Raw genomic sequence first — 25,922 nt, 5'->3', positions numbered from 1 at the left:
CCAGGGGTGATCAATAAATGGCGCTGTCACTACTATATTGAATAAGTATGAGATGCATTTGACACTCCCATGGACCAAGGAGGACTCCATTGACAGAACAACCCCTGGGAAGGCGTGAGGGAGTGAGGAGGAGGGGCGTGAGGAGGAGGAGGGGCGTGAGGAGGAGGAGCCAGAGGAGGAGGCACAGAAGGTGCCCCGTTGTACACAGGACATATCCCGCGGACAGTCCTGGCTCTCCACAGGACCGTGGATGAATCCCATGGCCTCCGTGATGGATCGCTGGGTCCCCTACTCATAGGAATCTCCCGACACACCCCGGCCAGCTCCCTAGGCCCAGCTGCTCACTCCCGGGGCTCTGCTTGTGCACATTGTGACGTCTGGCTCCTTCCACAGCCTTTGCACTGCCCACGCTGGCCCTCCGAGTGTCAGGGTGCAGCCTGTGGCTCACAGTCATAGCCCCCACCTGCCTGCCCTCCTCGGATAACTACCCTCTGCCACTGTCAGGAAAATGCGGAAACCTGACATCTTCCAAGTGTAAGCTGAAGCCACCAGTGCTGCGGCACAGGCTGCACAGCCCCAGGTGACAAGATCCCCTGGACAAGTCAGCATAACTCTTCCCTTTGGTGCTGGAGGTTACCATGGTGATGAGGATGTCACAGTGGATGCGGGAACTGAAGACGTCACTCGAAGGAATGGGGAAGAATGCACCAGCTCTCTCCTCTGCCTGTCACGGATGCACAGGACAGTAGATCCCCAGGGCATGGGGGGTGTGTCCCCAGGCCACCAAAGCATAGTCACTCCTGAGGCCGGGGTGGTGTCTGTGTGACACCGTCTTCTCCCACCTGCAAGCTCTATGAGATGGTGAACTCTGGCATCCTCACAGCAGGGCACCCTGCAGGCCCACAACAGCAGCAAACAAGATCTGCTTGATGTCACATGCCTCTCAGCCAGGGATGAGCCAGGTACGGTCCCCTGCCCAAGGGGCTCACTGCTTATGAAATGGATGAACACAGCAAGCTGCCCTGCATGTAACAGGGACAGGAGAAACCTGGGCTCAGGCTGGGTGGCAGTTCCGGGAGGGTTGGAGGAGGGACACCTGGACCACAAATTACACACTCCACAGGGCAGCGGCTGCGCTGACCCTCTTCATCCTGGACCTTAGAAGGTAGGATGTGCCTGGTCCCATCAGGAGCGTAATGAGTGCCTGCTTCAAGGATGTGCATGGTCAGGAGAGGCGCAGAGTTCTCACGTGGACACAGTGAACGGCGGGGGACGTGAGCTGGGCAGAAGGAACAGCAGGGGCAGGGGCCAGGAGAGTCAAGGACACTGGGCCCTGTCACAGATCATCATTATGGCTGGCATGAAGACCCAGATGGCAGCAGCAGGGGCAGGTGTTAGAAGACAGGCTGGCTGAGTCGCAGGGCCCAAGTCACAGAAGGACACTTGTCCTGAGGGCTTTGGGGAGCCCCTGCAGAGTTTTATGAGAGAAGCGGTGGACTGAGTTTGCACTCAGGTAAGACGTGCTCCACTCAGGGCAGACTGGTGATGAATTGGCCAGAGGCTGAAAGGCAGGTTGGGGGCTGTAGCCATGACCAAGGCCAGGGGTGAATTCTTCTCCAGAAATGATCTGTTAACAACTGGCAGTTGCTGATGAAGGCCATATGGTATCCTTTGTCAAAGGTCCCCTGGGGGCATCCCGCCTCTGTCCTGCCCCAGCGCCCCCCCCTGTCCCCTGCTCCAGCCAGAACAGCTCTGCCCTAAAATTCTGACCACACTTCATCTTAACTGAAGATCTCAAGAGTAAGGTTTGGCCACTGATTTAAGTGGTTCTTCCTTGTCTCAGAGTGGTAGGAAGACATCTGTATATTGACTTATTCCATCACCACTTCAAGAAGGTTCTAGAAACATGCAGTTGCTGTGAGAGCCATCTAACTGACCTGGAACATCTGTTCTTATCCCGTCCTGCCTGTGTCCGCTCTCACAGTTGTGCTGACAGTGACTGGTGGCAGGTGCCTCCCTCACCCAATCTCATATGAACCATTTGGTTGTGTGTAGAGAACCCCCAGCCAGGTGGGTGGAGGTGACTCCATCACACGGCCTGAAGACGTGAATGACTACCTGCCACTGGCGTTCAGTCAGGGTCACGGCCTCGTGACACATCTCAAGATGCGTCCTCCCAGGCTGGCCAGGCCTCCCCCCGACGCTGGAGGAGAGTGGGAGAAGAAAGGTCCTCTCACCTGAGGACTGAGGGCCGTGTGCTCATAACAGCAGAGGCCCCCGGGGGGCACGCTGCCCAGGACCTAGGGGAGGGTCAGGTGTCGTCCATTTGATCCAAGGAACAACCCTAGGGCAATGCCATCTTTCATTGCAGTTTTACAAATAAGGAAACACGGGAGGGGGCTGCTGGCCCTCGAGGCCTCTGTTCATCAGCCCCGGCTGCCGAGATGGGCAGCTCACCAAGCTGGAGGCTGGAACTCGAGGTCAGGAGCCAGTGTGGTCAGGTCCTGGAGGGGCCCTCGCTCTGGCTCAAGGAGGACAACCTTCCTGCTGCGTCCTCAATGAGATGTCTCTGTTTCCTCTCGGAGGCCACAGTCCTAACCAGATTAGCACCCGATGACCACATCCAGCCAGAATGACCTCTCAGAGGCCCCCTCTGCAGACACAGTCACCTGGGAATTAAGACTTTGATATGTGAATGTGGGGGACACACTTTGGTCAACAGCTGCCTCACAGCTGGCGAGAGGACGGGGAGGTCAGACGCTTGTCCCTTCCCCAGGCTTGCCCTCCCCCCCGGCCACCAGGGCCCCCCCACACATGGTGCCCCCGCGCTTTGGGCTTCCTCTTTCCTTTCTCCTTGGCTGTGATTGTCTTAAGCACAGGAGAGCAAAACAGCTCTGCTCTGGACAGGGGAAATACAGCCCCCGACAGCTCAGCCTGGGCTACCGAGGCTTGGGAGCACCAACCACTCACTCTTCAGAGCAAAACTGACATGGAAACTAGTTGATGCCGGGCCTTCGCCTGTGCCAGCTCCGGAAAGAAGGACGGGAGGCCGGCCTCGGGGCGCAGTAATTCACCCTCAGGCAACACACTCAGGAGCTGACGGGTAATTAACATAAAGCTCTGGTGTCCCCATGAACCCAGAGAGCAATTCCCACCATGTCCCCTCAGCAGGGGCGAGAGAGGCGGCAACAGAAGCCTGCAGTGGGGTCTGTGCAGGCAGGAGGCGGGGTGGGCACAGGCGGGAGGTGAGGAGGCGCAGGGTGAAGCGTCCCAGGTTCGAGTCCCATGTCCTCCCCTGTGAGTGCTGTGGCTCATGGGCATCTGCAACCGGGATTGGTCAGGGCAGGATCACAGGAAGTGCCGGAGGCCACTGGGAGCACTGAGGGAGCCCAGACCACATCCAGGTTCCAGCAAAGGCTGGGGTCTCTTCCCCCGAGATGAAGACAGCAGGGCAGGTGGGGACCTGAGCCTGGCAGCACACCAGCCAACGCAGGCAGTGACAGCTGCCGAGAGCCCGCTGCGCAGCTGGGAAACGGGCAGGGCATGGCAGGCGGAGCGGGGACCCCGCAAGGAGCCGGCACAGGCTCTGCTTGTTCTCTGCCTTCCCTCTGGGGACCCCCTTCCCTCACCGTCTGCTCACACACTCGGGGCCACCCTCCCGCCCTCCTTCACAGGAATGGGCCCTGACCACCCAGGCCAGTCACGGCCTCGGGCTCTGCAGGGGCTGCACAGCCACGACTGGGGCCAGCGTCAGCCGTGGCTCTGAACACCAAGCTAACAAATGCAGGGGACAGCAGGAAGGCCAGGTCAGTGCGAGTCCAGGCTTAGTTATGGGAGCCAAGAAAGTCCTGTGAGCTTCGGTAAGGTAAGCTGAGTTCCTGTCCCTACAGTCAAATCAATCCTGGCCCCACGGCTCATGAACTCAGTGCTGACCAGCGGAACAGGACTTTCTTCCTGTTAGATGGGGACTTGATAGGTCATCGTCGGCCTGCCTGGGTGCCTACCATGAGCTGTATCTAAGCAGAGCCTACACTGGCAAAACCACCAGAAGCTGACTTACTATCTATCCCGTCATCCATCTGCCTGATCTATCAGCTGTCCGCCTATCTCCCATCTGTCTACCATCTCTATCATATATCTATCTGTCACCCAACACACACACACACACACATATACACACATACACACACATATACAAACACACACATACACACATACATACACATACACACATACACACACATGCACACATACACACAAACACACACGTACACACATACACATACACACATACACACACATACACAAACACACACACATACACAAACATACACACACACATATACACACACATACACACACATACACACATACACAAACATACACACACATACACACATAAACACACATACACACACACATACACACACATACACACACATATACACACATACACACACATACACACATATACACACATACACAAACATACACACACATACACACATAAACACACACACACATACACACACACACACATTTATGGCCTCTTTCAGTGGATAACATTTTCATTTACAAAACATACACTTTCACAGCTTTTCTTTCGGTAATTCTCAAAACAGTCCTTGCGGTGAACAGAGTCTCAGTGTGTCCTTTAGCAAGGGAAGACGCTGAGTCCCAGAGTTCGGAGGTGACTCCCAAGTCAACCATGGATTCAGTCCTTCCTTCTAATGGTGGGAGCTCAGTGCCACCAGAGACCAACATTTACAGAAATTTCTTATCTGTCCAGCACTGTCTTGTTGGAAAGCCCTGTGTCGGTGTGTAGTATCCATGAACTCTCCTTTAGCACACGTCCTACAAGCTCGAGTGTGCATCCCAGTCCCTGGGACCCTGAGCAGTCTCTCCTAAAGGCTGGGCTCCAGACAGTCATCTAAGCAGAGCCTACACTGGCAAAACCACCAGAAGCTGCCTTAGTTACCCATGGGAGAGGACAGAGGTCAAATGGCTCATCATTCTTCTCTACAGTGGAATATTACACAGCCTTTAAAAACACATACTATAAAAAGTGTCAGTGATAAGCTAGTGCTTCTGCCAGACCATCAATTTGAAAGAGTTAAATACAAAATTACCATTCATGTTTCTCATACCTACAGCTTACACAGACAGCCACCATTGATATGAAAAAGGAATAAGAAAAGAATATCAAGCCCCAAATGAATCTGCTGAAAGGCAGGTTGTGGGTTGCAGCAACGACCAGGGCCAGGGATGAGCACTTCTCTAAGAATGATCTGGAAACAACTGGCAGTCGCTGAAGAAGGCCATATGGTGGGATTCTGGGCAGCCGTTACTTTCTCATACTTTTCTTATAGTTTCTTATGTGTTTAATCTTCTGTATTTTGCAACAAATGTATACTGCTTTTCTGATAAGAAATGTGTTTTTAAAAGATTCTCTTGTTCAGCAATCAAAGTCATTTCCCCCACTGCCTAGAGCCAGGACCACCCTTTGGTTATGATGTGGACTCCTCTGGGCCACAGCTAGGCTGGGTTTTCCCCAAGGAGATGCCCGAGTCTGTGCATGTGCCATGCCTGCCTCCGGGTCCTCAGACACAGCAACCTGAGGTCCTTCTTCTTCAACTACTACCCACGGCTCAAAGGGCTTCTAGGAACAGACAGCAATCAACATCATAGATGTCCCCATCAGGGTCACCTTGTTGCCCACAAGGTCAGTGCAGTGAAGAGCACTGGTTTCCTGGAGTAGCCATCTTGGATCCTCCACCAAACCCCGCTCAGGAAGCCTTTGCCAATGCCCCCCACAGGGACTCCTGCAGCCAGAGCACCCGGAAACAGCTGCTTCCAGGGCGAGCATATCTTAGAACCATCAGCCATCCAATGAGGTGGGTCAACACGGAGCAAGGCAGAAACCTCGGCTGTGCCCAGCCTCTGGGTCGCAGAGGGCCTGGGGCTTCCTAACTGCAACCCAGGAGTTGGATGGGGCCCAGGAGGAGACCAGGACGTGACTGTCTCAGAAGGAGAGGCCACATGCCAAGGCCCAGAGGCAGGGACCCACCTGCAGGGAGGGGTTTCTAGGATGCAAATTTAAAGTGGAGATAATGACCAGGGACAAGATAGAGAGTTCTGGAAAGTGAACCATGGCTGGCCTCATGGCCAGATTCAGGACCTGGAGCTCAGACGTCCATGCCGGGCGGCCACGATGCATGGAGTGGGACGGGGGGCTCAGTGGTCCTTCCTGCCCTCAGTGCTATGGTGGCTTTCTAACAAGTCGGACTCCACTGAGAAGTCTCCCCTTGACGTTCCCTTATGACCTGCCACACGTTTCCTCAGACAAACCTCTGCTCCATCTGCGTTCAGCTCTCATGCATCAGGAAAGAGCATGACTGACCAAGCGAATCCCAAGATCTCATCAGAAAGGGAGACCACAGACCCCTGAGAACGCCTGCGCCAGGTCATCGCTCTCCTTTCTCTGTAGCTGGGGAGGAGGTGCCCGGGGCGCGGCGGGCGCCACTCACCACAGGTTGACCAGGAACGGGTGCTCCAGCCCCTGCATGACCTGCAGCTCGCGGAAGACGTTGCGCACCTCGTCCCTCTCGATGCACTTCTGCTTGTTCATGTACTTCATGGCGTACATCTTCTTCGTGTCTCGCTTCTGCACGATGCACACCTGGGCAACGGGCAAAGGAGAGCGTTCAGGCCCACGTTTAAGGAAAACCGGGAGCCGCTGCGTTTCCACCCTGGGGTCAAGTCCGCTGGCAGAGCAGCTCCATAAACTGCCCCCCATCAGTCCCCAAGGGCAGAGTTGGAACCCTAGGTTCCTGGCCCTGTCTAGGTGCTGGGGAGGCAGCCTTGGGGTCAAGAGGGAGGGCCAGTGACCGCAGCCCTATCTGTGCCCAGCTGACTCCCCACATGGTGCCCACCTCCCGACTTCCACACCCCAGCCCTGCACTTCTTCGCCCATGGACTGTCTTTCGTGGGCAGAGCTCCCATTTGCAGCCCATGAGGCAGACCAGCAAAGCCAGGGAATTGGGGTATTCAGTCCGTGGCTGATGGGATGGGAGTCCCTGCACCCCAGCTCCCCTGCAGGGTGGGTGGGACAAGTCTGAGCTGCTGTTGGCACTGTCCCGGGTCTGGGACAGACTCCTCTCACAGCCCCCTCTCTCTGCCCTCCCTGCTCCCTGGGATCCCTTTGCCTCTCCAGGACCCTACACTCAGATCCTTCCTTGGGCCGCCTCTTGAAACCCAGCCACGGCCCCAGGCTCTGAGCGAGGACGACACCCACGTGGTGCACCACCACTGCAGGCCGGGTGCTGTCACCTCCGTTCCCCCGTCAGCCCCCCCGAGAACCACAGGGATAAAGCCTCCCTCCCCCGTCCACAGGAGGAGGCACCGCCCACGAGCAGGCGTCGACCCACCAGGCCCAGCAAGCCACTGTACACTGTGCCCGGCTCAGACCCATGGCCTCTGACTTTGAGTGACTCCCTAAACCAAGGGCAGAGGTGGCTTCCCCAGGGAATCAGGGCAGAGGACGAATGTGGAAGAAGGGAAGAGGGTGGGGGCCAGGGGAGTCCTCTAGACAAAGGGATGGTGTCAAGGAGGGCAGGAGCCCAGGGAGACGCCGGGAGCAGTATGGTTTGCCACATGCGCAGGGCTGGCGTGCATGGGCAAGAGTGACCAAGACGGCGGGGTCAGATGTTCCCAGAAGCCGAGGGAAGCAGCTGCTGCCTTTCTCAGTGGCTCTAACATACCCACAAGCCAGGCAGCCTGAATGGCAGGAACGTATTGTCTTTCCCTTAGGAGTCCAGAAGCCCAGGTTCAAGATGTGGGCGGCCCCGCGCTCATGGGGAGGATTCCCTGGCCTCACCTAGCACTCGCCACTATCCCTGGCTCTCTCTGGTTTGCAGCTGGAGTGCTTCAAGCCCTGCCTCCCTCTTTGCTGGGCCTCCTCCCATGTGCGTCCGCCTCTGTTCCCAAACATCTTGTAAGGACACCAGCAATTACCTCTTGTAAGGACATAAGCAATTACATCTATACCTTACCCTTCTCTTTCCTTGACCGCAGCCACCTTCAGTCAACTGTAGTCTGAAAATATTAAATGGAAAGTTCCAGGGATAAATTACTCATAAAACCCAAGTTGCATTCTAAGTAGTGTGATGAAATTTCACCCCAGTGCCATGGTGGCTTTCTAACAAGTCGGACTCCACTGAGAAGTCTCTCCTTGACATTCTGTCATAACATGCCACGCCTTTTCTCATATAGACAAACCTCTTCTCCATCTCCCAGGACGTATCATCCCTTTGACCAGTGTATCCATGCTGTATATGCTCTTTCCCACAGTCACTTAGTATCCCTCATTGGTGATCGATTGATGGGTGCACTACTGCAGTGCTTGTGTCCAGGTGACCCTTACATGGCAGCCTATAGCTACCTCATGGTGCCTACACCTCAGTCCATCCCATCATGCAGGCATTGAACAATCAGGTCATCACAAGAAGGATGTGACAGTAAAATAACGTACTTAGAGAGAAAAGTTTATAAATTAAACTGTACCGTAAGTCTGTATGTGTAAAAATAAGTAATATACATAGGATTTGTTCCTTCTCAGAAGCACCGATATGCAGGATCATAGATACGCAGGATCCCTGGGCTTCCAAATAAGGCCACAGTCCAAGGTTCCAGGAGGACATGACTGGGACACTATTCCACCCAGGGCAGTTCCACTGCTGTCTCCATGGACAAAGGAAAGGGAGGCACAAAGGCTTCCAGACCTTCCTCCAGGTTCCAGACTCAAGCCCAGCTGTCCGGCTCCCCAGTGGCCCTCGGTCCACCACCCCCTAGAGAACACAGCAGGTGGAGAGACACTAGCCATAAGACAGTGGGCACCCGGCTAGGAACCCGGGCTTCCTCCAGGCACTGGGTTGCTCTTCTGTTGGGAAGTGAGCCCCTCCCAGCTCAGATGTGCGTAGTTTACTCGTGGAAGAGGAGGACGGCTGGGAAAGGCCCCGAGTGCAGCTCCAGCTCCGGTCTCCGAGCCTCAGCCTCAGCCTGGGGGGAGCTGAGGGAGCAAAACCCACGCTGCCCACTGGGCGACACTGGAGGAGGCCAAGGAGGTGGGGGCTGGCAGTACAAGGGGGACGAGGGACGTCAACTGCAGCTCGACGCGTTCACCAGTAGACATCACGGGACCTCCAGGCAGTCAAACAAGTGGCGTGAGGCTGAACGTCCTGGGGCTCCCATCTCTAGAGAACTTGAAAATACAAAATGCAGGGAGAAGAAGGTTCCCGGGAATGGAGCGGAAGTCCAGATCCCAGCCCGCGTCTGAAGGCAGAGGTGGTGGAACTGCCAAACTGGACTTCTCACCCCTGCACCCCTGTTCTCCCTGGCCATCTCAGAAGAGGAGCTCAGCTGTTGCTCAGAGGCTCGCCAAGCTGTGGAGGGAGGCTGCATTCAGAGTCACTGGTGTCCAGGGGACACTGGAGATACTCAGTGGTCACCAAGGCTCTCAGGGGACACTGGAGATACTCAGTGGTCATCAAGGCCCCCAGGGAGGGCCGTGGGGCCCTCACCTCAGCTCAGGGTTGCTTAAGAACCGGAGGAGACTCTTCAAAAGTAGGTTGGAAAGCCATCTTTGGACCAAGAGCCCATGGTGAGGACAGGGCGTGGAAGGTGGACTTTCCCACCCCAGGGGAATCAAGGCTGCTGGCAGGGGGTTGGGAGGGAAGGCGGAAGTGTGGATCTGCAGGTCCAGGAAGAGGAGTCCACCGAGGGTCTTGGCCTCTGAGCACGGTGGGGTGGCTGGGACCTGTCAATTGTAGGCCTGGACCCCTCCTGGGTAAGCTGAGGGCTTGGATCTGCCCCTGGAGGGCATCTTGGAAAGCCGTTTCTCAGGAGCGCAGCTAAGAAGGCTGGCCTTGGGGAGCTGGCCGGCTCCTGCTCCTCTGGCCGACCCTCTGTGGGGCTGTTCACAAATCCTGTCTTGCTTCCTCCTGGTCTGGCCAGGCTGGGCAATGGGCCCAAAGCCTAGTGCCTGGGAGACAAGTGGTGTCCAGAAGACAGAGGCATGGAGAAGGGTCGGGTTCTGGGCCCTTGGACCAGGGTGTAGATTCCATCTCTACTGTGTGACACCAGGCAGGTCACCCACCCTCTCTGAGCATCAGTCGGCTCATCAGAGCTTCTGTGGGACGCTCTTGTTCACGTGAGAACACAGCAGGAAGCCAGCAGTCTGGACCTGGAGGGGCCTCGCGGAACCCAACCAGTGCCAGCCTGCTCCCCACTGTCCACACTCCAGACTGGGAACTAAACTTTGTCATTATGTCACCGGTCTGTCCTGGGACCGCCGGCACAGACTCGGGGAGCCCTGGACCTAGACGGGGTCTTCTCCAACGAAATGAAGGGTCTAACGAGGAGGTCGCCCTGGGTTAGGCTGGGCCACACCAGGTGACTCCTAGAAGAGCAGAGACGCAGGGAGGTGGCTACGGCTGCAGCCACGTGTCCCCAGGGCAGGTCAACACCTGGGGGCCACGGGAAGGCAGGGTAGAGCAGGGCACAGGCTCCTCCGGCCACACCTCCACGGTGGACTCTGGCCTCCAGGACTGTGAGGGACAGAGCTGGGTTACGTGACAGTCGGCACAGCCGCGCCTCTCTCTCCCCACCGCAGAGGGGGTCTGCAGGATGACCTCCCAGGCCTCTAGGGGACACAGTGCATGGGTGGGGCCAAGTGTGTGACCCATGCAGGGAGCAGCCAGGGGCACGGTGGAGGGGTGGCAGATAGATATTGGGACCCCACCTGCAGCCCTGACCTCACGTGCTCCCAGCCCCGGTCCCTGGTGACTGTCCACCCAGGGCATCTGCTGAAGCAGGAGCTGCTCTTGGCCTTGGAGCTTCGGCCAGGTGACGGAGAGGGCAGCTGGCTCTGCCCAGGTCCTGGGGACATTGATGTCAAAGCCGAAGACCAGGTCCCAAGTGGCTGCAGGGCTGCCCCTCCAAAGGAAATGGCAGTTAATGAGGCGAGAACAAGGAGTTTGGCCAAAGCCATCTTGTTGCCAAAAGGCAAGCACCCAATTAACATTCCCATTAGCCTAATCCAATTAGGCCTGACGCTATCACTACTAATTACAGTGTCGGGACAAATAAACGTTAGCTAATGTGGTCTCCACTGGCACTGAGAAAAGCATGTGTCAAACACACTGAGCATCAGAAATTTGGGGATGGGCCCCAGTGGGTGGAGAGTGGGTGGTGGAGGTCAGGAGCCCACAGGGGCCAGCACCCGGGGCTGGGCATCCCGACTTGGGATTCAGCATTCAGCGTGCTGACGGGGCAACTCCACGGCCCGCCTGAGACCTGTGTGTCCTGGAATCGCATCCTCAGCACGCCCCGGGGAGGCGGCACAGCCAGCCTGGAGGACTGCCTTGAGGGAATCTCCCAGAAACTCCTTGACCGGCTTCTGCTCAGGACTCTAACCCCAGTTGGCTCTAGGGGACAGACGATTACCCAGCGCTGGCCTCGGTCCTGAGGTCATCTAAGCACTGTGGCAGATCAGTGCTGGGGGCACATGGATGGAGGATCTGGGGGCTGCTCTGGTCGGGTTGTCATGGGCTGGCCTCGGGAGGGGGGACGTGTGGGGAGGTGGGGAGGAGGTGTGACCCGCAGAAGGACAGAGACCTGGGCCCTGCCAGGGCACATGCCAGCTCCTGCCAGTAGTATTCTCAGCTTCTGGTCTGCGCAGTGGAGCTCGGAGCAGTGCTGACCTGAGCCAGTCAGGAGGGGTCGGGGGATCCCCGCAAGCCCCTTCCTGCGCTGTACTCAGGACCCTCCTCCGCAAGCGTGCCAAAGGCGGAAGCACAGAGCACGGTGCAGACCTGGGGCAACCTGGCCACCCGAGGATTGTCTGGTGTGATTCTTGATTTTACGTCAGTCGACTGGATCACATGTCCAGATATGTGGTCAAACATGACTGCGGCTGTGTCCGTGAGGGAGTCTGGGGATGCGAGTGACACTTAAATTGGTGCACTTGGAGGAAAGCAGGTGGCCCCCTGCCCTGTGGGTGGGCCTCATCTAATCCGCTGAAGGCCTGAAGAGAAGGAAGGCTGGCCTCCCAAGGAGGATGGAACCCTGCAGGAGTAGGCAGCCCTCAGACCTGAGCCGCAGCCAGTTCTCCGCCAGGCCTCTGCACCTTAGTGCCTTTGCCTTCGCCGTGAGGGAGGCTGGGAGGCCGGGGGTGCCCTGTGGATGTGAAGGCTCTGGGGAAGCCCCTGCTGGACCCACTCAGATGTCACTGCCGAGAAGTGAAAGTCCACCCTGCAGACTCCAGGTTGGCCAGCCCTGAAAATGTGCCTGTCAGGTCCATAAACATGTCCCTCTATTACACACACCCACTTCTGCTTCTCTGAGACTCTGGCTGCTACATCTGGAACCCAGCCAACCAGGATGGGAGCTTGGGGCCTGAATTACATTTCCCAGGGGCCTGGGGACCCTCCAGGGCCTCCGGTGCTGGGAGAGCACAGGAGCTCACATGGATTGGTATCTAACTAAAAACATTGTCTCCCGTCACTGTGCAAAGGAGAAGGCACCCCAGGAAAGGTCCCCCTGCGGAGCATGGCCCACAGTGTGACCCACTGTGCCAGTCAGCAGGCCTCCCGGTGGCAGTGAGAAACAGCCTCCTGGCCCTTGTCTGTGAGTGGCAGCAAGAAACAGCCCTCCTGGCCCTTGTTGCAGGACAACATCTCAGAGATGAGGTGACAAAGACAAGCGAGGGACAGGTGGCAGATTGCCCTGACTGACATGCTTCACATGTTAGTGCCATAAAACCCGCTATCCCACTCCTCAGGATTTATCCAAAAGAACTAAAGTCGGCGTAGTCTAGTGACGCGGCCACATTGGTGGTTATAGCAGCAGTTACAACAGCCAAGCCACAGAACCAGCTGCCATTAAGAGATGGGTGAATAGAGAAGACAGGGACACAGACACAGGGAGTGTCACTCGGCCACAGGTAAGAAGGAAGTCATGGCATTTGCTGGTGAATGGATGGAACTGGAGGGCATCCTGCTAAGTGAGATGAGCCAGGACCAGAAAGTTTTCTCATATGAGAAGCAAGAGAGAGAGAAGGAAGAAGAGCAGGGGGTGGATCCTAGGAAAACAGAGGGGAGATCCATGGAGCAGAGGAGGGAGGTGGAGGGAGAGGGAGGTGGAGGGAGAGGGAGAGAGGGGAGGGAGGGAGAGGGAGAGAGGGGAGGGAGGGAGGGGAGAGGGAGGGAGGGGAGGGGAGAGGAGAGGGAGGGGAGAGGGAGGGAGGGGAGAGGGAGGGATGGGAGAGAGGAAGGAGGGGAGAGGGAGGGAGGGGAGAGGGAGGGAGGGGAGAGGGAGGGATGGGAGAGAGGAAGGAGGGGAGAGGGGAGGGAGGGGAGAGGGGAGGGAGGGGAGAGAGGAAGGAGGGGAGAGGGAGGGAGGGGAGAGGGAGGGATGGGAGAGGGAGGGAGGGGAGAGGGAGGGAGGGGAGAGGGGAGGGAGGGGAGAGGGAGGAGGGGAGAGGGGAGGGAGGGGAGAGGGAGGAGGGGAGAGGGAGGGAGGGGAGAGGGAGGGAGGGGAGAGGGAGGGAGGGGAGAGAGGAAGGAGGGGAGAGGGGAGGGAGGGGAGAGGGGAGGGAGGGGAGAGGGAGGAGGGGAGAGGGGAGGGAGGGGAGAGGGAGGAGGGGAGAGGGGAGGGAGGGGAGAGGGAGGGAGGGGAGAGGGAGGGAGGGGAGAGAGGAAGGAGGGGAGAGGGGAGGGAGGGGAGAGGGGAGGGAGGGGAGAGGGAGGAGGGGAGAGGGGAGGGAGGGGAGAGGGAGGACGGGAGAGGGGAGGGAGGGGAGAGGGAGGAGGGGAGAGGGGAGGGAGGGGAGAGGGGAGGGAGGGGGGAGGGAGGGAGGGGAGAGGGAGGGATGGGAGAGAGGAAGGAGGGGAGAGGGAGGGATGGGAGAGAGGAAGGAGGGGAGAGGGAGGGAGGGGAGAGGGAGGGAGGGGAGAGGGGAGGGAGGGGAGAGGGGAGGGAGGGGAGAGGGAGGGAGGGGAGAGGGAGGGATGGGAGAGAGGAAGGAGGGGAGAGGGAGGGATGGGAGAGAGGAAGGAGGGGAGAGGGAGGGAGGGGAGAGAGGAAGGAGGGGAGAGGGGAGGGAGGGGAGAGGGAGGGAGGGGAGAGGGGAGGGAGGGGAGAGGGGAGGGAGGGGAGAGGGAGGGAGGGGAGAGGAAGGAGGGGAGAGGGGAAGGAGGGGAGAGGGGAGGGAGGGGAGAGGGAGGAGGGGAGAGGGGAGGGAGGGGAGAGGGAGGGACTGGAGAGGGAGGGATGGGAGAGGGGGAGGAGGGGAGAGGGGAGGGAGGGGAGAGGGAGGGACTGGAGAGGGAGGGGAGAGGGAGGAGGGGAGAGGGAGGGATGGGAGAGGGGAAGGAGGGGAGAGGGGAGGGAGGGGAGAAGGAGGGAGGGGAGAGGGGAGGGAGGGGAGAGGGAGGGACTGGAGAGGGAGGGGAGAGGGAGGAGGGGAGAGGGGAGGGAGGGGAGAGGGAGGGACTGGAGAGGGAGGGATGGGAGAGGGGAAGGAGGGGAGAGGGGAGGGAGGGGAGAGGGAGGGAGGGGAGAGGGGAGGGAGGGGAGAGGGAGGGAGGGGAGAGGGAGGGAGGGGAGAGGGGAGGGAGGGGAGAGGGAGGGATGGGAGAGGGGAAGGAGGGGAGAGGGGAGGGAGGGGAGAAGGAGGGAGGGGAGAGGGGAGGGAGGGGAGAGGGAGGGACTGGAGAGGGAGGGGAGAGGGAGGAGGGGAGAGGGGAGGGAGGGGAGAGGGAGGGACTGGAGAGGGAGGGATGGGAGAGGGGAAGGAGGGGAGAGGGGAGGGAGGGGAGAGGGAGGGAGGGGAGAGGGGAGGGAGGGGAGAGGGAGGGAGGGGAGAGGGAGGGAGGGGAGAGGGGAGGGAGGGGAGAGGGAGGGATGGGAGAGGGGAAGGTGGGGAGAGGGGAGGGAGGGGAGAAGGAGGGAGGGGAGAGGGGAGGGAGGGGAGAGGGAGGGACTGGAGAGGGAGGGGAGAGGGAGGAGGGGAGGGGGAGGGATGGGAGAGGGGAAGGAGGGGAGAGGGGAGGGAGGGGAGAAGGAGGGAGGGGAGAGGGGAGGGAGGGGAGAGGGAGGGACTGGAGAGGGAGGGGAGAGGGAGGAGGGGAGAGGGGAGGGAGGGGAGAGGGAGGGACTGGAGAGGGAGGGATGGGAGAGGGGAAGGAGGGGAGAGGGGAGGGAGGGGAGAGGGAGGGAGGGGAGAGGGGAGGGAGGGGAGAGGGAGGGAGGGGAGAGGGAGGGAGGGGAGAGGGGAGGGAGGGGAGAGGGAGGGATGGGAGAGGGGAAGGAGGGGAGAGGGGAGGGAGGGGAGAAGGAGGGAGGGGAGAGGGGAGGGAGGGGAGAGGGAGGGACTGGAGAGGGAGGGGAGAGGGAGGAGGGGAGAGGGGAGGGAGGGGAGAGGGAGGGACTGGAGAGGGAGGGATGGGAGAGAGGAAGGAGGGGAGAGGGGAGGGAGGGGAGAGGGGAAGGAGGGGTAAGGGAGGGAGGGGAGAGGCAAGGGACTGGGGAGGGGAGGGAAGGGAGGGGGAGGGACAGGAGAGGGGAGGGAGGGGAGAGGGAGGAACTGCAGAAGGAAATGCATCAAATTATGCAACGTACCTACATGAAGTCACCACGGGGAAGTCCCCCTGTATGTTTGTCTACAAATCACTAATTTAAAAATGAATAAATAAATAAAATGAAGACCAGTAGAGAAAGAGGAGCAGGAGAGGGAGGAGGGGAGGGAAAGAAGAGGTACCTGGGGACTATAATGGACTGAAATGGAGCAAGTCATACTCCATGATTTATGAGGGTGTCAGCCTGAACCCCACTATTGTGTCCGACTACACAGCGCTAACTAAAGCATGGAAAAGCTCGTGCTATGGGTTAAACTATATTCCCCCAAATCCATGGCTGAAGTCCTAACCCCCAGAGCCTCCAAATGTGACCACATGGACACAGGACCTCTGAAGAGGTCAGCACAGCAAAATGAGGTCACCAGGGTGGCCCATCCAATCCGACTGGAGTCCTGAGAAGAAGAGATCAGGCCACGGACACAGAGGGACGACCCTGTGAGGACGCAGGGAGAAGGTGGCTGTCTACACCCAGGAGTGCGGCCTCGCGAGGAATCTCCCATCTCTCCTGGGTCTCCCAGAGCCGGGGCCACCTGTCTGCACCCCGCAGCTGAAGGTGCTGTCCTGAGGGCACGGGGAGCTGCTGGAAGGTTCCAAGGTGGATCTGTGAAGGCCACGGAGGATGGAGGGAGTGACGCACAGGCATCGTGGAGGCCTGGGCTGGGCTGGGAAGGGCTCTCCGCAGGCGGAGGAGAGCCTGGGGACAATTCTAAGGGGAGACGGGTGCTTCCTGATCACGTCACCACCCTGAGCACACGCCCACTGGTCCCTCTTCAGAGTTGTCCTGGAGGCACAGTGTCAGGAAATGCCAAGACAGTGGGAGGACGAGGCCTGGGACCTGCCCCTCCCCCCTGCACCTTGTTGCCTTCACCCCGAGGGAGGCCGGGAGGCCGGAGCGCCCTGTGGATTGAAGGCCTGGGGAAGCCCTGCTGGACCCCCTCAGATGTCACTGAGCCGTCTGCCAGAGGGTCCGCCAGCTCTGGCCCGGCTCTGCAGCCACGTGGGCCTGCACGTCCTGGGACACTAGCTTTCAGTGCAGTCCCCCCAGGAGCCAGCAAAGTCCTCCGAAGCAGCCCTCAGGCCAAGCACATCTGCTTAGTAGGAAATGAATAGTTATTTCATTAAAGAAATGGGTTCCATCCTTCATGAAGATGTCTACAGAACTATGAAGGCTTCACATAAACGCACCATCTTTCAGGATTCCAGGAATGATTCTCACATCATGATAACAGCCAACCCAAGGCTCAAAGAAGTTAGGCAACTTGCCCTGAGTCTCATAGTCGGACTACACTCTGGAGCCAAAGCTCGTTAAATGAGTTAGTTAACTCTTGCAATTTCTTGAAAAGAACAACTACTTATTCTGAACCCTGCTTGTGGTGGACACAGCGCCGGGCACTGAACCTCCTGCCTGAGGCTAACTCTGCTCCTGCCCCAGGGCCTTTGCGTCTGCTGGCCTTTTCTCTGCCCCACTCTGCCCCGTCTTCACCTGGCGTTCTCTTCTTACCAGTGCAGTTTCAGTTTAAAGGTCTCTTCTCAGTGAGGTGAGGCTGTCCCCAAGCTGCTAGCTCTGGGGCATCAGGGACCCTGGTGAGCCTGTCCCCACACCAACACAAGAACCTAAAATAATGCCAGGTCAGAGCAGCTGCCCATAAGCATTCATTGTCCACCCAAACCCCTGCTGGGCATTCGCTGTGCCCCCATTAACTTGGAGACCCAGAAACTTAAAAGACAAAAAAGATCCTAAAAGAATATTTTTAAACAGTGAACAAAAACCTTGATAAGCCAATTTTTCCCTGGACATTCAAACTGACAAACGCAAATGTGAAATCTCGTCCTTCCTTAGCTGCTACATGGACTAGTGGTGGTCTGGGCACTAAGTCCTTCAGTCTGCTGTTACTCAGGTGTTTCTCACTGTGAATCCGCAGGCAGCTGCGCACGCCTGGAGGTGTGGATCGCGACCACGGATCATACGCTGGCGGTGGGACTGGTCTCGAAGGCAGTGAGAAGGCGTGTGGAGTCTGGGAGCGTCATCTCTGCAGCTCCTGCTGAAGTTTGTCCAGCATCTTCCTTTGAGACACACCAAGAGCTATTCTCACAGAACTCCAAGTCACTTTGGGCTCTTAATGAGCAGACGGCCTCCAGGTAGTCCAAGAATTTTAACCAACTCTGAGTTTATTCTGCTTCAAATCTGTAGCCCTTTAAGCAGACGGTCCACTTGCCCATCAAGCAAGATTCCTCTGAAGCAAGCTGCCCAGAGTGCCCCCGGGGTGCCCTCTGCCTTCCCTGGGCAAGGACCCAGCCCTGTTGGCGTCTGAGGGAGTACCCAGTGGGTCACTTTACCCTGGCTCTCCTCTGCTGGCTCAGCCATCAAAGGGGTCGGGCGTAGCCCACAGAGAGCACAGAGAGAGGGCTGCACCGGAGGGAGGACGCAAGCAGCGGGTGAGAGATCCCTCTGGGCTCTGATGGAGAGGCAAAGCCATTCAACCAGATCTCACCTGCTGTGTGCCAGTCACTGGGTTCTTCACCCATTTCTACATACCCATTTCTACTCTGTACATGTGTTGTGTGGATCACGTACATGATAGGCTGTAGGTATACCAAGGAGTCTGAGCGTACACGCACACTGCCCAGCAGGCTAGTGGACCCACGTTAGAGCCCACGTACGTGTGTATATGTAAACATCCTGCTTGGTGGTGGGTGTATGACAAGGTTTGAATATGGATGGTGACCCTCAAAGGTCCATATATAGAGGCTTGGTCCCCAGGTATTGGTATTAGGAACTTAAGAGGTGGTGGGGCTTCATGAGAGGTCCTGAGGTCATCGGAGGAAGTGCCCTGGAAGCCTATGGGACCCTGGGAGAGGATCCAGCCCTGTTGGTGTCTGAGGGGACACAGAACTCCTGTGTCCTGGCTCAAGCTGCGGCCCCCACCACTGCCAGGTGCTTCCTCACTAGGAGCCTAGAACAACAGGTTTGCCCAGCTCGGACTTGAACCCCCCAATCTGTGAGCTTGCATAGTGATTGACAGACCCACAGAGAGCAGGGGAAGCGTTCTTCAAAGGAACAGACACTCTCATGGTGAGAGGGGGTGGGAGTCCAGAGCAGGCAGAGCCTGGTGCACCATGGCCCCCCACCCCCGTCCTCTCCATCTCACGAGGTGCATCTGCTTCCCAGGTGCCCTCACTCCTACCATCAGAATCAGCCCGATTCCCAAATGGACATAGAGAAATTGACCAGCTGTCACAGCGACCCCAGGATGTGGTCACAGAAGGGTTACAGCAGCCACCAGGACATTCTTGCTAAGCACAGCAGCCTGCCTGAGGCTGGGTCCTCGGGTGCCACATGGGAGGCGACTTCTCACATCTCCAGAGTAAAATGAGATTTCTGCGAGTTCACATGTGCTCCTGCTGATAACCAGGGCCATTGTCATTGTTCACAATGGAACGTCTCTCAAAAACTCTTAATAAATGCCGGATATCAGGGCGGCCAGAGGCAGAGAGAAAACCCAAATGTGCATTCACTCTTAGGAGGATGCTTTTCTTTGTCTGACGCCAGCCCACCTGCACACTAGATTAATAATAGCCATGTGGACTTCAGCTGCCTCCCTCAAGAAAAAGCAGAAACTATTTGGATTTTGATCGGAACAAAGCTTTTTTTCCTGTTTCTTTAAAAGAAGCCAAGCTCATCCTAAATACTGGGTATTTATTTGTGTATGTTACACATAAATTCGCGTGTCATCAAGCTATCGCTAAACCTAAGGGTGACATAAAAACAGACCCTCTAGAAAGCTTGGATGTTTCAAAAGATCAATTATGACCATAGGGTTGAGATATTTCATGTCTAGACTAGGTTCCGAGAGCCAGGCCAGAAGCCAACCAGCATCACAGATGGGGACAGAAAAGGTGGACCAGTTTTTCACGAGCTGACTGCAGGCTCTAGATAATTTAAAAATCACACAGCCATGAAACAGATTTGGTAGATTGTCATGAAGAGGTACAAGTGTTCAGGACCCAAACCCTCCCTGCCTTGCGTGCTGATGTGCTTCTAGGGGACACCAACTCTGCTGGAGATTAGAGGGGCTGCTTCCTCAATTCCACAAAATCTCAAGTCCAGTAGGATTTTAAAATGTCTTCTTGCTTATTGTTTAAGTGCAGCCACTGTCTGTGAGATTATAGAGAAACCTCCTAAGATTTCTGGGCTAAAATTCTTCTGAGAAATTCAAAGAATGGCCTCAAATCTGGTTCATAAACTCAGTCCAGTGCTTGCTGACCCCTAAGATCACATTCAGGAAATAGATGGAAAGGAATCAGCCAGGAGAAAAGAGAAGTAGGCTGAGATTTGTGTGCCCACACAAGAGGCCAGAGTGGGCAGTGTCAGTCTGACCAATTAGCTGTTTGTTAAAAATACATGTTTTAAAAGGAATACAACCCAAAGTTTCTACAACTTAACATTCACCATGTCCAGGACGCAACCCCAAAATATTTGATGTACAAAGAACCAGGCAAATGTGGCCACAATCAATGGAAGTGTAGCTTAAAATGACCCTGACGATGCGGTAATTAGCATAACGAGCATGGCAGCACTAAATGAAAATGCTTCATGTGTAAAGGTCAAGATGGCCCAGATCAATGAAATCATGGGAAGTCCCAGCAAAGGGGAGCTCTCTTTAAAAAACAAGAAATCCCATCTAGTCATGTCGTCATAGTTAAACTCCAAAAGTGGGCGGGGGGGAAACCTTTAAAAGGAAATTTTTTTAAAGGCGAGAGACAAAAGAAGCAGAGTACATCCCAATAATATTGATCCAGAACTCAGTGGCTTCTCATGAGAATCATGGAGGATGGCGACATGGTACAAGATCTCTAAAGTAAACCAAAGAAAATAAAATCCTGTTGACTCAAAAATGTTTATCCAGCACAAATATTCTTTAAGAAAGAAGGTAAAATAAATACATTCCAGATAAGATGAAATAAGAAAATGAGTTAATAGGAGCACTGCACTCCCAACAAACTACAGAAAATTCTTCAGCCTGAATGGAGACAATACCAGGTGGGAAGTGAGTCTCCATAAAGCCAGGCGTGAACCTCGAGGACAGCTTTCTTTCTAACATTTATATACAAGGGCATTTGTATTATCTGGCTCTAGTTATACACACGCATTTCAGATCCAAACACTCTAGCATTCTATTGGATATTTTAAGAAGATGTTATGCATTTGACAACTGTAGTATAGAAGCTGACAGGGTGGTAATGAGCCCTACAGTTAAGATTACATGTTATGTAAAGTGTGGCTTTAGCAGACTGTGAAATAAATTGTGGATGCTTATTATGATTTCTAGAGCAGTAGTTCAAAAATATAATAAGGAGAAGAAGAGTCATACAATTAATAGAAAAATTGAAAGGGATGGGGCTGGGGATGTGGCTCAAGCGCGCTCGCCTGGCAGGCGTGGGGCCAGGGTTGGATCCTCAGCACCACATACAAACAGGGATGTTGTGTCCCCCAAAACTAAAAAATAAATATTAAAAAATTCTCTCCCTCTCTCTCTCTCTCTCTCTCTCTCTCTCTCTCTCTCTCTCTCTCTCTCTCTCCTCTCTCTTTAAAAAAAAAATTGAAAGGGGCTCCAAATATTCATTAAATCAAATCTCTTTCTCTCTCTCACACAAAAAAAAAGAAAAGAAAAAAGAAAGGAGAAGCATAAGGACAAAAAATAGAGGAGTAGCAAGAAAACAAATAGAACTATGACAAACCTAAAGTAAACTGTGCTGATCATAACACTAACTGTGAATTAACTAAACAATCTAATTAAAATGCAGAGCTTTTCAGATGAAACTTTTTAAAAGAAAGACCTAACTACATGTTGTCTTCAACATATTTATGTTAAATATAAAGAAAAAAGTGAAAATAAAGGCAAAACAATGACATGTGAACAGCAAGTGTAAGTAGGTTAGAATTGCAATATTAACCTTAGAACAAATGTGCTTCAAAATAAAGAGTATAAGCACATAGAAATTATCTCCTTCTTCTTCTTCTTCTTCTTCTTATTATTATTATTACTATTATTATTATTATTATTTCATAGTGATAATAGAATCAATCCATCATGAGGACATAACAATCATCAATGTGTATGCATCTAACAATGTTTTACATCTCAAAGTAAAGAACCAAATTTTGACAGACTTAAAGCAAGAAGAACAACTCTGCCCTCATAACTGGAAATTGCACATGACTATCTCAAAAACTGATAAACAATTAGATCCCCAGAATCATCTGGGTAGAGTTTTCTTTCTGATAAGTGTTTTGACAACAAAATTAATTTCTTATTCTTTGTCCCAGCAAGGACATGGAAGATATGAATAACGTTATTGAGCACCTTGGCTTCATGGGTATTTATTGAATCACACACAGAACTGCTTTGAAATGCGCATTTTATCAAGTGTGTTGACTAAGATCATAAAATGAGTCTTGATTAATGTAAATGAAATAAAAGTATATAGCATGTTCTTAGAACACAATAAAATAAGTTCAGGGCTGGGGTTGTAGCTCACTGGTAGAGAGAGCACTTGCCTAGCATGTATGTGTGAGGCACTGGTTTTTATCCTCAGCACCATGTAAAAATTAATAATAAAATAAAGGTATTGTGTTCCTCTACAACTTAAAAAAATTAAAAAAAAATAAAACAAATTAGAATCAATAACAATAAGAAGTTTAGGAGAAAACAAAGATTTAGAAATTGAACAACATATACCTAAATCATCATGGGTCAAAGAAGAAATCACAAGTTGAATTAGAAAATACTATGAACTAAAAAAATAACCAAAATACAATATTTCAGTTTTTATGGAATGTAGCTAAAGGAGTACTTAGAAATTTATAGCTTAAAATCTTTATGCTATACAAGAGAAATATCTAAAGTCAATGATAAACCTTGAAAAGTTTTCACCTTGAAATGCTAAATGATCAAGAAAATCAGAGAAAGAAGATAAATTGGTAATATCAGAAATAAATGAGAACTTACCAATACAGATGTCACAAAATTAAAGGGATTATATTAGATATTTTTAAATTAAGAATGTTATGAATTATTCTATGTGCCAAATTTGCCAATCTAGAGAAAATTTATAAATTCCTTGAAAAAAACAATTTATCAAAATTCACATAAGGGGGAAAAAACAGAAAATGTGAGACATATGTTTATAAGGTTGATTTTGTAGTCAAAAGCCTAAACTAAACCTAAAGCTAAAGCCATAAACCTTTTGGAAAATAAACTTGAAAAACTTCATGACTTGAGTATGCTTTCTTGAGCCAGGTTTTCTTATGCAGGTTACATAAAGCAATGACCCTAAAAGGAAAAAGTATTCAAGAAATTAAACCTCACCAAAATTCAGAACTTCCATGCATTAAAACATACCAAAGAAAGTTTACAGCAAACCAGTCTTCTGAAAATAGTTTCATATCTGACAAAGGACTAGCACCTGAATACATATCCCACAATTCAATAATAAAAAGACAAACCACCCATTTAAAAAAAAAGTGGCAAAATGTTTTGAACAGATTCTTCAGAAAAGATATATAACTGGTCTTAACATAGCACATGAAACGATGCTCATCATCATTAGTCATCAGGAGAAATGCAAGTCCAAACCACAGTGAGTTACTAAAAGACGGCATCAGAATAGCTCAAATTGAAGATGCTGGCCAAGATGTGGAACAAATGGAACTTTTAGTGGGAGAGAAAAATGGCTCAAACATATTGGAAAAAAATTTGGTAATTTGGTATAAAACTAAAGACATACTTACTCTATGATCTAGAAATTCCAATCCTAGACTACCTTAGAGAAAGAAATCATGTCCACAAAAAGCCTTCTACACAAAGTTTCTTAGCAATTTTATGCAAAAAAAAAAAAGTTACCACTAGGGAAAGTCCTGAAGCATATCATGTTGAAAATGGGTGAATGAGTGGGTTCATGGGTGGATGGGTGGGTGGGTGGATGTATGGGTGGATAGGTGAGTGAATGGATGACTGAGTGGATGGTTGGATGGATGGGTGGAAGGTGGGTGGATAGGTGGATAGATGATGAATGAGGAGGTGGGTGGGTGGATGAGTAACTAAATAAATGAGAGAATAAATAAATGAACTTATTTTGACTGTTTTTTTTTTAAATTAACTCTATACAAACTTCCAATAACCAGTTAAAACACAGTCTTAGAAAAAAAGCAGTGGCAAGTGTACTGTTCAGCCCAGAGCTTTCTGATTTCCAAAAAGGATAAATGTCATGAAAGACCGTGAGCCTTGCTGGACCTTGTCTTGCCTCACCACTTATCAACAGTGACAGGTGTCAAGCATGGTGAGATGTTTTAGGAATTAAATGTACACAACAGCACTTCCTGTCCCAGTGCTACATTTATGTACTAAAAATTCCTCTCCAAGCCAGAACTCTCATGCCACACACTTCAGAAAAGCACAGGCAGTTAAAGTCTCCACTTCCCCGCCCCCTGATCCCCTGGGGAGCACTTCAAGGAATGACCCAGGAGGGCTGAACATGGGCTGGGAGACGGGTCCACGCTCTCTTGGCCCACCTCATTTACATCTCACACAGCCCCCAGCAGAGGACACGGAGGTGCCCGCTTCATAAGCATGGCAGCCGTCCAAGCTGGGCTCCACCCATGCTCCCACAACACCTGCACCCCTTCTGCCTAGGTCTTGATGTACTTGACCTTGCTGCGCAGACGGCATAGTGCTGGTGACTTCTCCAAGGGGAGCCTGCTTCCCAGAGGTGCTGTGCAAAGGGGGCCACTCCTCATGGTCAGACTCATCAGCCAGTCCCTCTGACACCCCTCTCGAGTGCAGCCAGCCCTATAGGGGTGGGGAAAGGGTGATGATAGGGACGGAGAGCTTGTAACTGTCACCCCACCCCAACTGTGGGGGGCTGGAGTGAGTGTCCAGAGGGCAAGTTACTTATTTGGAAGGACCCCAATGGAGGAAGAGGCCAGCATGGGCTATGGGGGTCAGGGACACAAGGAACACCTTTGGAGGAAAGCTGTGGGTGTACCCAGGCCACCTTCAGGAGGGTGGCAGCCAGCACTGGGCCCCTGGAGACCTGAAGGTTCTAGTCCTGGCCCTTCCTGCCACATCCTTAGACTTAGGAAGTGCAGGCAAGAAGGGCAGGGGAGACCCCGAGTCCAGGTCCTCGTTCCAGCCAGGGTGGAGGCAGGGCATGCTGGGGGCCAGTGCGAGGGCCAGGCAGAGGACAGCAGGCTGGGAGTGGGTGACTCAGCAGAGGTTAAGGGATGTGTCTGAACAGCGCAAAGCCTGTCTGCAGGGTCACGGCGGCTCCTCTCATGGGAACCTCCATAGCTCCTAACCCCATGACCCAGGCCTGCAGGGCTGGTTACCCTTAAGTGGAGGCCGGGAGGCTGGGTGGGCTCCACAGCAAAGCAGGCTCACTGGGGTTCTCCAGCGTTCCCCAAGTGGCACATATCCTGTCTGAGACACCATTTCCAGGGACTCCAGCTGGGTGCAGAGAGCTCCCAGGACTGCTCAGACAGTTCCCCAAGCCACGGCCTCTCCTGGTGGCTGCCCCGAGGCCCTCCCTCACCACCTGGCAGAGGCCTGTGGGTGCTCTCTTTCTCTTGCCTTCTCACCAGGCCTTAGTCGGGGATCTTCAGAGGACAACCCTAGGGTGTGTCTGCAGGTAGACACAGACCAACAGGTTCATTCTAAGGAACTGACGCAGGTAAGCGTAGCGGCTAGCAAGTGTGACCTGACTTTGGCAGGGCAACCGGCAGGCTGGACACGCAGGGGAGAGCCGATGCCGGTGCCAGGCCACCAGGAGGCAGAGCTGCTTGTACCCCACAGAGCTGGGTCTTCTGGGAACGCAACTGGTTGGATGAAGTCCACCGTTTGCTTCACTCAAAAGTCTCCTTGTTGAAATGCCAATCTCACCTTTGAGAAAAGGACCTTCACAGTGCCAGACAGATCAGTGCTGGACTGAATACCTGTCTCCCACATAAAATCACCCGTCACACACCACATTGTAACTGACCCATTTCCACGCTGCTCTCTGAACAGGACTCCTGCCCTCAAGATGCCCTCTGTTTTGTAAGGATGGTAAGGTCTAGTGCAGCTCATGGCCCCCGTCAGCAGCCCAGAGGCTGTGTGTTAAGTTAGCAAGTGCCCCATCTCACTGGGCAATATAAACAGCCAGCATTATTTATTTATTTACTCAGGGCCT

The 25,922-nt window shown here is 53.8% G+C and overlaps 1 protein-coding gene across 5 annotated transcripts in view; it reads right to left on the bottom strand.

Moving 5' to 3' along the window:
- Stk32b (serine/threonine kinase 32B) overlaps window positions 1-25,922 on the bottom strand; it is a 271,083-nt gene that overhangs the window by 166,655 nt on the left and 78,506 nt on the right. For 4 of the 5 annotated variants that reach the window (XM_046423486.2, XM_046423488.2, XM_046423487.2 and 1 more), the window contains one exon: window positions 6,528-6,679. In XM_046423486.2, coding sequence (XP_046279442.1) covers window positions 6,528-6,679 — 152 coding nt within the window. Of the gene's footprint in view, window positions 1-6,527; window positions 6,680-24,405; window positions 24,545-25,922 lie in introns of all 5 variants that reach the window. The other variant, XM_046423485.2, reaches the window with a different exon arrangement.

The sequence above is a fragment of the Marmota monax genome, unplaced genomic scaffold (genome assembly GCF_021218885.2).
Source record: "Marmota monax isolate L192 unplaced genomic scaffold, Marmota_monax_Labrador192_F-V1.1 WCK01_AAM20220418_F8-fsc00009, whole genome shotgun sequence".
Classification (NCBI taxonomy): Eukaryota; Metazoa; Chordata; class Mammalia; order Rodentia; family Sciuridae; genus Marmota; species Marmota monax.
The sequence above is the reverse complement of the archived record's forward strand: the minus strand, read 5'-3'. Positions and strand labels throughout refer to the sequence as shown.